The sequence below is a fragment of the Corylus avellana genome, chromosome ca10 (genome assembly GCF_901000735.1).
Source record: "Corylus avellana chromosome ca10, CavTom2PMs-1.0".
NCBI classification, from domain to species: Eukaryota; Viridiplantae; Streptophyta; class Magnoliopsida; order Fagales; family Betulaceae; genus Corylus; species Corylus avellana.
The window spans coordinates 1,265,773-1,280,094 of NC_081550.1; the positions used below are offsets into that span (position 1 = coordinate 1,265,773).

A 14,322-nucleotide genomic window follows, 5' to 3' on the forward strand; every position below is an offset into this window, starting at 1 on the left:
AACAATTCTCACAATGCCTTGTGTTAATGTTTTTCACCTTGTCTTCTTTCTCCTCTTGCTGCCCATTTTTGTTGTTGCACAAAATCGTAATATAAGTGTACGTGAAGGGTACTATCTCACTGCAGATGATGCGGCTGCTCCATGGCTTTCCAATTCTGGTGATTTTGCTTTCGGGTTTCACCAACTTGGCAGTGAGGATCACTTCTTGCTCGCCATATGGTTTAACAAAATACCAGACAAAACTATAGTTTGGTATGCAAATGGAGACAATCCTGCGCCAAGAGGATCCAAAGTTGAGCTAACTTCTGACCGTGGGCTAGCACTCTACAATCCTCAGGGTGGAGAGATATGGAGATCGCAATTCACAAGGGGTGCAGTTGCTTACGGCATAATACTGCACGATACAGGCAACCTCTTGGTTGTAGATGAAAATTCTGACAACTTGTGGGAGAGCTTCAAATATCCTACTGATACATTGTTGCCTACTCAAATAATGGAGAGAGGTGGGGTTCTTTCTTCCCGACAAAGAAAGAACTTCTCACAGGGAAGGTTCCAGTTTCGCTTGCTTTCACAGGGAAATGCTGTGCTCAATCCCATAAATATGGTCAGCAGCTATAATGATGGTGGTGCATACTATATTAGTGAGACTTCTGATTCTGCCAATGATTCAAATTCTGGTTACAGAGTGATCTTCCATGACTCTGGTTACCTATACATAGAAAGAAAGAGTGGAGAGAGATACTACATTACAGAAGAGTACTATGCTAAAGACCCTGCTACAAGCTACTATCACAAAGCAACTCTTAATTTTGATGGCGTTTTCACCATTAGTCAGCACCCAAAGAATCCCACTGCCAACGATTGCTGGACAGTAATTCGACGCATACCAGATAATATTTGCCACGATTTAACAACTGGCGTGGGTAGCGGGCCTTGTGGAAATAACAGTATCTGCTCAATCGGGAATGATCGAAGGCCGAGTTGTAATTGCCCACCAGGGTTTTCTTTGACTGAAAATGATCTGTACGGCACCTGCAAACCTGATTCCATACAAGGCTGTGAAGAAGATGGGAAAACTCCACAAGAAGCTGCTTCATACAAATTAGTGGAGCTACAAAACACTGATTGGCCTTACAATGAATTCGAGTCGTTTAGGTATTATGATGTGGAGAACTGCAAAGCATCTTGCTTGCAGGATTGCCACTGCGTTGCAGTCGAATATAAAGGCAACAAGTGTTGGAAGAAGAAGCTACCGCTCAATAATGGAAGACACGATAGGGAAACCAAGGGGACTGCTTTCCTTAAGGTAAGAAAAACCAATACCATTTGGCAAACCTATTGGCAGCGTCAGGTTCCGGAGGCAACAAAAGACCAAGACACTCTGATTATTGTGGTGTCAGTCCTACTAGGTACTTCTGTGTTTGTGAATCTCTTATTTGTAGGTGCATTTGGTTTGGGTATTTTGTACTATTACAAAAAGAAGCTCAAAAGAATCAGTCACCTAGATGATGGTGTTGTGGAAAGGAATTTGCGCCAATTTACCTACAAAGAGATGATGGAGGCTACAAATGGGTTCAAGGAAGAACTAGGAAGAGGTTCCTGCGGTATTGTTTATAGAGGGGAAGTAGAAAACGGTGCTATTGCTGTCAAGAGGTTAGACAGAGTGTTTGAAGACAGCGACAAGGAATTCAAAACTGAAGTGAATGTGATAGGCAAAACGCATCACAAGAATTTGGTCCGGCTGCTTGGGTACTGCACTGAGGGACAGCATCGTATGCTGGTGTATGAGTTCTTGAGAAATGGCACTTTAGCTAGCTTCCTTTTTGGGGATTTCAAACCCAGCTGGACCCAGAGGACTAATATTGCGGTCGAGGTTGCGAGAGGACTAATCTACTTGCATGAAGAATGCAGCAGCCAGATTATTCATTGCGATATAAAGCCGCAAAATATACTTCTTGATGAGTATTACAGTGCTCGCATCTCGGACTTTGGATTGGCAAAGCTTTTGTTGATGAATCAAAGCCAGACCAAAACTGACATTAGAGGTACCAAGGGGTACGTTGCACCTGAGTGGTTTAGGACCTCACCAGTCACTGTGAAGGTTGATGTCTATAGTTTCGGTGTCGTGCTGCTAGAGATCATTTGCTGTCGAAGAAATGTGGATATGGAGGCTGGAGGAGAGAGGGGTATTCTAACTGATTGGGCCTTTGACTGCTATCAGCAAGGCAGACTGGATCTTCTAGTTGAAGATGATCGAGAAGCCCTCAATGACGTGAAGAAGCTGGACAGGTTTTTGATGGTTGCCATTTGTTGCCTTCAAGAAAACCCCTCTCTGAGACCCACTATGAAGAAGGTGATGCTTATGCTTGAAGGAATCGTTCAAGTTCCTGTTCCCCCAAGTCCATGCCCATTTTCTTCCATTAGCTAAAAGCTCCGATTGTTGGCTGTCTTTCTTCATTTACCAATCCATCATGGCTGGATGTTTATATATTGTACTTGTAGGACCATTGTAGCTGCTAGTTTGCTTTGCTCTGTGTTAGAAGCTGTTGTAATTGTAGTAGACTTGTTCCATGATTTTCCAGGAGCCATGCAATTCAAAAATTGAATTATGTCTCGCAATATAACTCCCATTTCAATGATCAAAGTTGCCAGTAGGTCCAGTTATCCATTGTTTGTAAAAATTGAAAGCTAGGGCAGCAGTACCGTTTATCTCTTGTTTACACATCAGTATATGACCCCAATAGCATAAGTTGCAAGCATTCACTCACTCAAAGGATACACTTTTAAGGCTCCAAAAGCCTCCTGAATCCTGATTATACAAGTTTACCAGCATAAGAATGAAAATTGTTCCATCCATACTACAAGCTTAGCACTCAACCAGATATGCACAGAGTTTTTCCAGAACAACAAGACTGCAATTATACACTGAATGTGCTCACAGTTCATACAACATATATACTGCATTAATAAACTTTGATAAGAGTTCCTACACATGTAGTAACTTAAAGCTTGGCCAGGGAGGCCTACATCTATGATTGGGCTACGTACCAGGAATAGCAGTAAAAAAAACACAAGCTGGCTTGCCCATGTAGAGGTTTCCATAAAGCCCAAGTGCGGGTGAAGCGAAGAGGAACTCCTCAGGTAATTAAACTTGAAACCGTGGCGCTTTCCTTCACTGCTGATTGTGTTTCTGAGGGGAAAAACAAAAACAAAAAAATGGTTGAACATTTATTGATTTAAACTAAGCTTCCATTGCAGCCATCACAATTACAACCTTCCTTTCACCATAATCAACATCTCCACTCCAGCACCATCACAATCCAAAGAAATACCCTAAAAAGACTAGTTAAAGTTACAATTGGAGCACCCTAAAATCACTTATATAGCCAAATCTCTTCTTGTACTTTTTTCTTCTTCTACTTGGGCATTCTCTTGTATACTTTCCGTATACTAGGGTTGCACCCCTCTGCACTCTTTGATATGCATTGCATTACATATAAAAATAAAAATAAAAATAAAATAAAATAAAATAAAAACTTACAAAGCCAAATCTCACATAACGATTTGTCAACAAACTCAGATAGCCAAATCTCACATAACGACTTGACACCCATGCAACACGTTCACAATACATTCACCCAATGTGAGACTTGATCAATATGGAACTTAGGATCCATACAACACCTTCACAATTCACCTACTCAATGTGGGACTTAATTTTAGGGTCACACCAACTATATTTATACACTATAGTTGTTAATGACCCTTAACAAAACAAAGTCATTCTACTTGCTTCATGTAATTCAACCCTTATTGACAATGAAAAATAAAGATGAAATATTCCTATGGAGAATGTTCCAAAATGCAATTAAAATAGCTTGATTGATGTGTAATTTGTCAACAAATCATAGACCTCTCTCAAAGGCAAAAATCAAATGGTCAGATACACAAATGATGAGTGACATCTAATGGACTGAAAACAAACGTAATGCGCTCACTTATTAAGTCAACCATTTTCTTCAAAATATCTGAGGACATCACTGCTAAATGGGCACTTGCCTCTTTCTATATATCATCCATCACATATGTTGCAAAATCAGAGCAACAAACCATATGAAGCCTGACCTAGATAGTAATGATCAATAACCTCATTGATCCAACAGGGAATTTAATGTCCATGGCAACTCTAAACCAGGATAGGAACTTTCCCTTAGCGTATGCAAGTTCTGAGCAAATAGAAAACTAGTCTCCAGTAGTTAGTCCAAATTATTTTTCATGTTTTATGAAGCAAACTCATATGTAGCTCCTTTCGTAAGTACATCAAGTTATCCATAAGTATGGGGCATTTTCTTTTCAAATCCTGTCTCTATGTGCATAAATATGGACACTCGCATACAGACACTAATTAGGATGACTGGGGAGAAGACCATGTACGTGTTTGGTAACCATTTAGAATAAAAAGGTGATTCTCTCACTATTACAAAATGAAAGAAGATAATTTTGTACTCACTATTACAAAATGCCCTTGCGAACTTGTTTTACCTTTAATTAGAGTATGATCAAGCCTGCTTGTTGTCTCTTGCAGGCCCTTTAGCTGTTCAAACTTTTTTAGCAAATCGATCTGAGGCTCATGGACTACCCAAGGTTTAACCAGCCCATTTTAGGCCTCCGTCACAATGAATATATATATATATATTTGAGTTATCTTGAACTTACTAGTATATCCTAATTTATCTTTTGGTAAACGACAATCAAAATAAAATATTAATCTTGGAACTTACACTGCTAGAAGAAGCTTGAGATCGTATGCTATCAAGGGCAACCATAAACTCTGCACGCAGTCGTGCCTCCATCGCTGTCCGTGCTGCACTCTCTGCCTGCAATCGTGCCTCCATCTCAGCACGTGCTGCACTCTCCGCCTGAAGTTGTGCCTGTATCACGGTCCGTGCTGCACTTTCCTCCTGCAACTTCTGCTTCATCTCGCCAAGCTTCTCTTCAAGGGCATCACGCTCCATTTGAACCTCAACAGTTGCCAGTTTCTGCGCCTGGCTCAACCCACGTCTCTGGCCTCGTAGGTGGACTGGTCTGGAACCGAGTACCGACTGAAACAATTCATCCTCATTTGATGGCGATAGCGGCTCCCCCTCTTGCTGTGACTGCTGAGTAATTAACTCGGTAACTCGCTCCTACATCTCCAAACACACATCAACCAAAAGACATACAAAACTGAGAAATATAAGCATAGTATGAAACTTGTACTTACGTAAATCTGTCGTGCAGTTTCATCACTCCATGATCCATCAGGATGACGATGGCACAGAAGCCATGTCCTGTATTCGTTAGGCTGCTGACCGGTCACAGGATCCCGCTGTATTGTTGTTAACAAACAATTAAGTAACAAATTAAAACAAAGGTAAAACATAAATAGTTACTTTTGTCATTAATTTTTCTACTCACTGCATCGTAACTCACAGCCGCAAAAGACTTGCTGCCGGTGATTTTGCCCGTCTTTTGTTTTGATCGATTTTCTTTATTTCTATCACTAATGGTCTACATAGGATGAAAATATGCAGGTAGTCAATGCAGTGTACAAAATCCATATAAGCAATCCTGTGAATTATACCTGAAAGTAAAGGGAGAATTTTACCTTAAATTCATCAGTACCAAAGTACGTAATAAGAGACTCCCATTGCTTCTCTGAGACCTCTTTAGGCCGGTTCTGCCTGCGGTCCTCATCATTATCATACTTACTGTAGTCCTTGGAGAGTTTTGCTCGCCAACCCCGGTATCTCCGATTTGCCAACTTTAATATGCTGGCTCTTCGCAAGGGTGAATCCGGGATTCTCCACCGGCGCTGAAATGACAAATCAAGGAAAACACATTAGACTATCATATCAAATAAAAGTACCTTTTTTTTTCTTTCTTTTTCTTTTTCTTTTTTTTAAAAAAAAAGATATATTAGTTAACGAAAATCATATATTTTTCTTACTTACCAACACACCTGAAACAATGTTATCTTTGGCCTCCTGTGGTACTTCCGCCCACTTCTTAACATTAAGTGGTGTATGCACTCTCATCTGTTGGACCACCTCATCCACAAACATCCGCTGATTTGGCCCCACTGCTGAATCAGACATGTCTGAGAACTCAATATCCAACTTTCCATCACTTGTTTCTTGTGCTCTCTTAGCCAACTTCAAGCCTTTTGCAGGCCCTCGTCCTTTCTTTCTGATAGAAGAGGACGCTGACAAGTATTCAGCATAACAACATTAGACCAGAGTAAAAGGAAAAAGAAAAAAAGAAAAAACCTAAAAAGGGACATAATAAACCCATATATATAACGAAAATAAGTGAATTGTAATTTTATACTTTCTGATGGTGTTAGCGTGTCCACTGAGAGCTCTGATGGCTCTGATGACTTCGCAGGACAGGGCGTATGCATGGAAGAGTCAGTAAGTGGCTGGTCAGACTGAGTGTCCATATGACCCTGCTGGGATGCATCCATAATGTTCTATACAAAAGAGTAAACAAATGGCAACATCAATTACATGTCTATGAGGCCTGAACACATACAAGATGTAATTGAACCTATTGAAGCATGTGCAATGCTTCATATGCCACATTGCAATGAGTAGATTGATTGTTTTTTCTTCAAACTTCAAAAATCCCAGAATCCAAGGGAAAAATCTTGAGGTACTTCAGAAAAGAACATGCTAACAAATCACTACAGCCCTGAACTGCCCACTGTTAGACAATTCAAGAACCATTTGCAACGTATGCATAAACACCCTAGTATGACTATGATTCTTGATGAGGACTTGAATTTAAGGTTGGTATCCACGATTCGATGGAGGTCAAATGTTAAAGAACAATGTATCACATCTCCATGCCATTCTCCAAACCTAAACAACCATAACCAACAATTCATACCATGATCAACATCATCATCTCCATTACTAAATGACAGGATACATAACAAAATTCACACATATTCATCCAATTTTTCACCAAATATATATATATTCTGACATACCGAACTAAGAACCAAATAACCCGAACAAAATGAAGAGGCAAAAAGAAATTAAGAGCCTTGAGCATGATCAGCAACACAATTATGTAGAAACCATCCAACATTTACATCAGCCGTTATTTAATTCATCAAAAAAATTTAATTATTCATTTAGAGAAACAAAAAATGATATTATTGATAAGCTCATTCATCTAATTTGAACAGACTCAGAAAACCCAGCCGACATCATTATAATTAGTGTGACCAACTACGATAACAGTCATCATTTACTTACAAAACAAGAACCCATGTAATTTCCTTTTTCGGTAAATCACATATACCCAATAGATTTAGGACCCACAACCTTCACTCTGTTTTTCAAGAAAGGGCATGCCATTTGAGCAAATGCTAATAAACATGATTTACTCCTTACCACCTTATGATGCTAATAAAAATTATTTTCTTGTTCTTTTTGCCCCTACTAGCTATATAGTTTTTCTTGTATACTTCCTATGTAAATGGGGGCGCTCTACACTTTTAATGATATCTTGATTATTTATATATATAAAAAAAATGTTTCACAAAGAAACCATCAGCGGTGATGTAAATGCTACATGACAAAGCTCATTTTAATCAAAGCCTCTCTTTTTAGGGTTCAAGTTTAATGGTTTTCATATGCTTCCTCTCCTTCTTCCAAATAGTTGCTTCATAAAGATAGGAAGTGTACATAAAAAAATATGTACAGGATGTGTGCAAATAATAATTTTTAAAGCCAAAGCTACAATGCAGCAAAGCAAGAAAATGGATAGAGAACTTAATAGTACCATTCTACTTTAGTAGAAAAAGAAAAACAAAAAACAAAAGAAAAAATAGTGTAAGGGGTAATAGAAGAGAGACCTGTTGACATGGGGAAGCAACAAAAGTAACAGCCACGTCTTCCAGTGTTCCCTCTTCAACAGTGGGTGCCTCTCCTGCTGCTCCCGTTGTACTTGGACATTGCTCCTCCATCTCCTCATGGTCTTCTTCAGGGCCCCCCTCATGCTGCTCCTCCTCCTCGGATATGGATTTGGCTTTGGCCTCTTCTTGGTCCTTGTTTCTGCTCTTCTTCTTCTCCTTCTCTTCCTCCAATTCCAATATCCGGGCACTCCTCCTCTTCTTCGTACCCACTTCTTCTCCTTCCTCCTCAGACATTTTCTCTCTTCTCTGTACCCTATATACATGACACACATTCACACACTGAAGAAATTAAACCAAAAAAAAAACTCAAAAAAATGAAATTTTGAAGAAATTTCGGAATTGGGTATTGGGTAAAATTAAAAAATTGAGGGAACATTACCTTGAATCGATGTGGGTCAGATCAAATTTGGGGTTTTAGGGTTTGTTGGAAGGTCAAGATTTGCAAAGGGGATTTGGGGCTATTAAGGCGAAATGCAAAACAACGAAACGTATTTGGACATTGTCTCTAGTCTCAAAAGTTTGTCGGGGCTACACGTATACTCGCCACGATAAGCAGAACAGGGATCGCCCGATTTATCGTGCTGAAAAGTAACGTATCGTTACAATATGGGTGGTTCAACCTTATCACGTCGAGGTTGATGAAGGCGACAACCTCAATTCTGGTTTTTAATTATAAACTGTTAAGACGACCTTGGAACAAACGTTATAATAATAACGCTGAAAGCTGGCACACTTCTTATTATCCCCAAAAAAAAAAAAAAAAAAAAAAAAAAAAAAGGTACTTTCAAATAGAACTCTTAGAATCAATCAGGCTTTAAAAGCTAAAATCTATGAATTTAGGTCAAAAAAAATTATGAATGAGGCTTTCATCTAAATTGAATCACTCAGTTTATTGGATTTATATGTATCTTTATAGTATATGGCTTTTATAGGATATAAGTTTCTTTTAAACCATGTTAGAGAAATTTTATAAAACAGCTATGTGATCAAGTGAGAAGAACATAATTTTTAATAATACTAATAAAAAAAATTATGTGAGAAAGGGACACATGACAATTTATAAACCCGTGAAATTTGTGTCCTTTCAATTTTAGTATGGATTAAACTTATATCTTCTTATTAGTATAAGTTTTGGGACAAGTAATGATTTAAGATTTACATGACTAGCTCTTTCATAACTGAACCACACTTGGAAACGGTATTTGAATAAACATAATTAGAAAGGTATTAATGCATGCAAAACTTTGACGAAGATACAATATTTGGTCATTCAAAAGTCTTTTTTTATTATTATTATTTCCATTAATTGCTTTTGGAATTGCATTAGCCAACAGAAACTTGTTCTTCGAAAGAGTTTGAATGTGGCAGAAAATATCATGATTGAGGCCATGGCTGAAGAGGATAGCTCCTGTACTGGTTTATCTGATATGCAGGAGTGAACTTGTATGAAATCAGGAACTAGTCTCCTGCTTGATGATGATTGTGATGCAAAGTTGGAATCTTTGCTGTCTGAAGGAGAATCATTAACACTTATCATGCATGTAGAGAGGCACTACTGAAGTTCCCAGGAACATGGAGAATTGGAGATGTTCTTGGGTTTTACTATGATTTAATATGAAATTAAATATAGAACTGTTCCATCAAAATTTCGTACAAAAGTTGGAAAATTGGATGAAATTAGCTACTCATCCAGAGTCATAGACAGAATCAGTTCCCATTTTATGAACAACAAAGTCATATATATTCATCTTGACTTACAAAATTGTCTACTTCTGACTTGAAGAAGTCCGAAATAAGGGCGGCCGGGGGTACCTTCAGATACCTTATACACCTACAAACTCTGGTGTGAACCACTCATTTTGTAGAATTAATACTATTGCTTGGCCTGTAAATGAAGGAAACTCTCACATACATCAATCAAAATTAAATATAAAGACAAGTCAATAGTCATGAAAAACAAAACACGTCGGCGAAAGTTCATCTGTTTACTTTTGACCAAATGTTCCCACAATTCTTTGTACTTCTTTTTCCTTGTGGCAGAGAAAAAGATGTCTCCTGCAGAAGTTTTTCATGAAAAAATAACACTCTTTCATTTCATGCCATGGCTTTAGAACTACCATGTTCTCTCATCACCTTGTTGCTTCTTGTTCAATCGGTGCCATATTCCACCACTGCTCAAACCTTTGCAAACCACTACTTAGGCTCATTCCTTACTGCCCAGAATGATGATTCTTTCTGGGCATCCTCTTCTGATGACTTTGCTTTTGGTTTCAAACAGATTGGGGAGGGAGGGTATCTACTAGCCATCTGGTTCAACAAAATACCAGAAAAACCTGTTGTCTGGTCAGCCAATGGAAATAATCTAGCCCCAAGAGGATCCGTTGTTAAACTTACACAATATGGCCAACTTGTGCTCAGTCACCCAACTGGGAAAGAGATATGGAAAGCTGATTGTTCCGGTTCAGAAGTTGCCTATGCAGCCATGCTTGACACTGGAAACTTCGTGCTGGCAAGCCAGGACTCTGCCTCTTTGTGGCAGAGTTTTGATCATCCGACTGACACAATATTACCTACAAACACTATGGACAAAAGCAGCAAACTTGTTGCTCGTTATGCAGAAATGAACTACTCTAATGGAAGGTTCTGTTAGAATATATTTCCATATATATATAATTGTGATTGATTATTTGATTACCTTAACACCCTTGTTCTACAGGTTCCAGTTCACATTGCAATCGGATGGAGATCTTGTGCTTCAAACTAGAGCTTTCCCCTTGGATTCTGCTAATTCTGGTTATTGGTGGAGTGAAACAGTAGACACTGGCTTTCAGGTGGTCTTCAATGAGTCTGGCTCTATATATGTTGCAGCCAACGACGGAAGCATACTTAAGATGATATCATCACCTGCAGGTTATTTGAAAGGATTCTATCACAGAGCAATTCTTGAATATGATGGAGTCTTTAGGCATTATGTATACCCGAAAAGCATAACTACTGCAAATGCTGGGAATTGGTCCCCTTTGCAAAGCTTCATACCTCCTAATATATGCAATGCAATTCGACAAAGGACAGGTTGTTATATCTCCACTAATTCCACAAGCTTAAATTGGTAGGAATTGATGAATTTAATCGTTTAATTTATATTCTGACGCAGGTGGTGGAGCTTGTGGGTTCAACAGCTACTGCATGATAGGTGAGGATCAGAGACCGAGTTGCCGATGTCCAGAGGGATATACCTTCATTGATCCAGATGATGTTATGAAAGGATGTAAACAAAACTTTCTTTCTCAAAGTTGTGATAAAGGGTTGCCAGAAACGGATGTTTTTGACTTTCATCTCATGCCAAACACAGATTGGCCCGAGTCTGATTATGAATATTTTAGAGGCCAAACTGAGGATTGGTGCAGGGAAGCTTGCTTGGGTGACTGCTTCTGTGCGGTTGCAATTTACAGAAATGATGAGTGTTGGAAGAAGAAAATTCCTCTTTCAAATGGGAGGTTGGATGTCAAAGTTGCAGGAACAGCCCTGATCAAAATAAGGAAAGGCAATTCTACTTTGAATCCTTCAGGGGCAGATCGGTCAACTCTGATCTTCATAGGGTCAGTGCTGTTAAGCAGCTCGGTGTTCCTCAACTTTCTTTTGCTAGTTTCAGCCTTTCTGGTTGTTTTCCGTTTCAATTTTTGGAAGCCAAAGGTGTTTCAAGCACTACACCAAGTGATGCCAGGCATGAACTTGCGAAGTTTCTCATATGAGGAACTGCAAAAAGCTACAAATGGATTCAAGGAAGAGCTGGGGAGTGGTGCTTTTGCAACAGTTTATAAAGGGTCTCTAGAATATTCTGATGATACAATCTATGTTGCGGTTAAAAGGTTGAACAACATGGAGAGACACGGTGATCAGGAGTTCAAAGCTGAAGTGAGTGCTATTGGCAGGACAAATCACAGAAATTTAGTCCAACTGCTGGGATTCTGCAACGAGGGGGAACACCGGCTTCTTGTATATGAATTCATGAGCTATGGTTCTGTAGCAAGCTTGCTTTTTGGAAGTTCAAAGCCAAGTTGGTACGGTTAAATTACTACTTATCTCAAAAGCTTAAGCCGATAGGAATATTTAATTGAAATAGTAGTTGAATGACTGATACAGAGTTTAAACTAAAAACTTCAATCTGTTCTAAAAGAATAAGCCGATAGGAATTGGTGAATTTAATAATTTAATTTGTGTTCCATTAGGTACCAAAGAATGCAAATTGCATTAGGAATTGCAAGAGGGTTGTTTTACTTGCATGAAGAGTGCAGAAGACAGATCATACACTGTGATATCAAGCCACAGAACATCCTTCTGGATGAGACATGGACAGCAAGAATTTCTGACTTTGGAATAGCCAAGCTTTTGAAGATAGACCAGACTCGAACGATGACCAGAATCCGGGGAACTAAAGGGTATGTGGCGCCTGAATGGTTCAGAAACATGCCTATTACAGTCAAGGTGGATGTTTACAGCTTTGGCATAGTGTTGCTGGAGCTCATCTGCTGCAGGAAGAATTTTGAAGTGGAGGTAGAATATGAGAATCAGATGATACTGGCCGATTGGGCATACGATTGCTACAACGATGGGAAACTGGATCTGTTAGTTGGGAATGATGAGAAGGCATTGGATGACATGAAGAGAGTGGAGAAATATGTGATGATTGCCATATGGTGCATTCAGGTGGATCCATTGGTAAGGCCAACAATGAAGAAAGTGGTGCAAATGATGGAAGGAGCTGTTGAAGTCTCAGTTCCTCCGGATCCATCCTTATTTACTAGTTCAATCTAAATCCTCTTAACATAAATTTACACATGTTTGAGTCAGATCAAGGATTAGTGTATAATATATCAAGTAATCATTTATATGAACTTTGTATCCTAGATAAAACTTCTCCATTTATCATTTTGTATTGAAAAACTACAACAAACCTCGTACAATACCCAACAGCAACATGAACTATTGACACTTTTTTCCACTTTGATTTGATCTGTCCAAAAATCTTTCTTTGAGCTTGGAAATCAGTCAATGGCATTATTCAAAGATAACACGGCAACAAATTAATGACCATATTCCTGAAATTGCTGGGAGTGGTTCACAATATTCAAATATTGCATGATGTGTAATATTGGTATTGTATGATAATAGTTAATCAGAAATGCTCTATTACAACATTTTTATTTTACAATTATTCTAGAATGTGACGTGGCAGACTCAAATAATTTTTGCATTTTTTTTATAAATAATGTTACATATATATACGATACCCACATCCCACTTAGCTGAAACGACAATGCCTATGTCATGACGACTTGTTAATGCCATTCCGATGAGGCTCTTGGTGGGTCTTATTTGAACATGTCATTTTTTCACAATTTTAGTGCCTCTAAAACGCCACTTGTAAAAAATTTAAAATAACATTGTTGTAAGCTATATATTCTCTTGAAGGCTTCTGCATATATATATATATTGTATATGATTTCTGATTTTACCTCTTCTATCAGATTTGCCTCTAAATCAAAAGAAAAGCCATGCTTCTTTATTTAATAGCAAGCTATCCTTCTTCATTCCTTGTTTCCATTTTGAATAAATTTGATAAAATTAATTCAATTATAGCATTAGGGGCAGCATGTCTTCTAGTTTCAAGCAACACAAGACAATAACAATTTAGGGATATTGTGTCTTGTTTTGGTTTCTCTTCTATTAATGCTGATTTATTGTGCTATATATATTCTCTTTTATTGGTTCTTGGTTATGCAAAACCTTCTCTCTTTTTTTTGGACAGTTATGCATAACCCTCACGCAAAGATTGTTCCTTTGTGCTTTGTGACCTTTTCCTCAACTGCAACAGACGTAGTAAGTTATAATACAAACCCAAAGAAGATATCAGTGGCTGCCTCTCATTATTATATTTTCTAGAGGTCATCAGTTGGAGTCGCCGGCCGGCATGGGAAATTTACATTGGCATAAAAGGGATTGAGATCCTGTGCAATACCTAAGTATTGCACCTGATACGGAATACTTTTACTTTGGGGCATTCATTTTGTAACTATTTAGGAAAAGCACTAGTTATATTTGCTTTATTATCCCAAAATGACTAATCAATTTAGAATTTTTCTATAATCACTTATAAAGTACAGCAAAAGTGTGGTGGACTCAGAACCCACATGTCTCAAGATATTGTTATTAACACCGGATTCTTAATTGGGAAGATGAGTAACCTACACAAAGTGGGTGATTTATAAAGACACCCACGAACGCTAAGTTCCACGTTACTTACTTATTAGGTGAAATTGAGTTTTTATAAGTATATAATATATTTTAGAAAAGCT

The 14,322-nt window shown here is 38.4% G+C and overlaps 3 protein-coding genes across 4 annotated transcripts in view; 2 read left to right on the top strand and 1 right to left on the bottom strand.

The window, feature by feature from the left end:
- LOC132164712 (uncharacterized) overlaps nt 1-8,549 on the bottom strand; it is a 14,066-nt gene extending 5,517 nt beyond the window's left edge. Inside the window, exons 1-9 of one of the 2 annotated variants that reach the window (XM_059575264.1) lie at nt 8,346-8,549; nt 7,907-8,219; nt 6,370-6,511; nt 5,994-6,244; nt 5,648-5,854; nt 5,458-5,550; nt 5,264-5,368; nt 4,782-5,186; nt 2,663-3,190 (exon numbers count right to left, since the gene is read on the bottom strand). In XM_059575264.1, coding sequence (XP_059431247.1) covers nt 3,173-3,190; nt 4,782-5,186; nt 5,264-5,368; nt 5,458-5,550; nt 5,648-5,854; nt 5,994-6,244; nt 6,370-6,511; nt 7,907-8,200 — 1,515 coding nt within the window. In that variant the 5' untranslated portion in view covers nt 8,201-8,219; nt 8,346-8,549 and the 3' untranslated portion in view covers nt 2,663-3,172. Of the gene's footprint in view, nt 1-2,662; nt 3,191-4,781; nt 5,187-5,263; nt 5,369-5,457; nt 5,551-5,647; nt 5,855-5,993; nt 6,245-6,369; nt 6,512-7,906; nt 8,220-8,345 lie in introns of those variants that run through there. The other variant, XM_059575265.1, reaches the window with a different exon arrangement.
- Nucleotides 14-2,490, top strand: LOC132163315 (G-type lectin S-receptor-like serine/threonine-protein kinase RLK1). The gene has a single exon (XM_059573558.1). It carries the CDS (start codon nt 14-16, stop codon nt 2,426-2,428), a length of 2,415 nt encoding a protein of 804 aa, XP_059429541.1. The 3' UTR covers nt 2,429-2,490.
- A 1,518-nt stretch (nt 8,550-10,067) lies between the features above and the next one.
- LOC132163721 (G-type lectin S-receptor-like serine/threonine-protein kinase LECRK3) lies at nt 10,068-12,817 on the top strand. Its single transcript, XM_059574094.1, has 4 exons — nt 10,068-10,606; nt 10,683-11,038; nt 11,121-12,027; nt 12,196-12,817. Exons 1-4 carry the CDS (start codon nt 10,068-10,070, stop codon nt 12,779-12,781), a joined length of 2,388 nt encoding a protein of 795 aa, XP_059430077.1. The 3' UTR covers nt 12,782-12,817.
- The last annotated feature ends 1,505 nt before the right edge of the window (nt 12,818-14,322 follow it).

Excerpts from the sequence above, each read along its gene's own strand:
- LOC132163315 (XM_059573558.1), top strand. The coding sequence starts at position 14 with ATGCCTTGTGTTAATGTTTTTCACCTTGTCTTCTTTCTCCTCTTGCTG.
- LOC132163721 (XM_059574094.1), top strand. The coding sequence starts at position 10,068 with ATGGCTTTAGAACTACCATGTTCTCTCATCACCTTGTTGCTTCTTGTT. Across the intron at positions 11,039-11,120 it reads TGCAATTCGACAAAGGACAG|GTGGTGGAGCTTGTGGGTTC; the intron begins GTTGTTATATCT and ends ATTCTGACGCAG. Across the intron at positions 12,028-12,195 it reads GGAAGTTCAAAGCCAAGTTG|GTACCAAAGAATGCAAATTG; the intron begins GTACGGTTAAAT and ends GTGTTCCATTAG.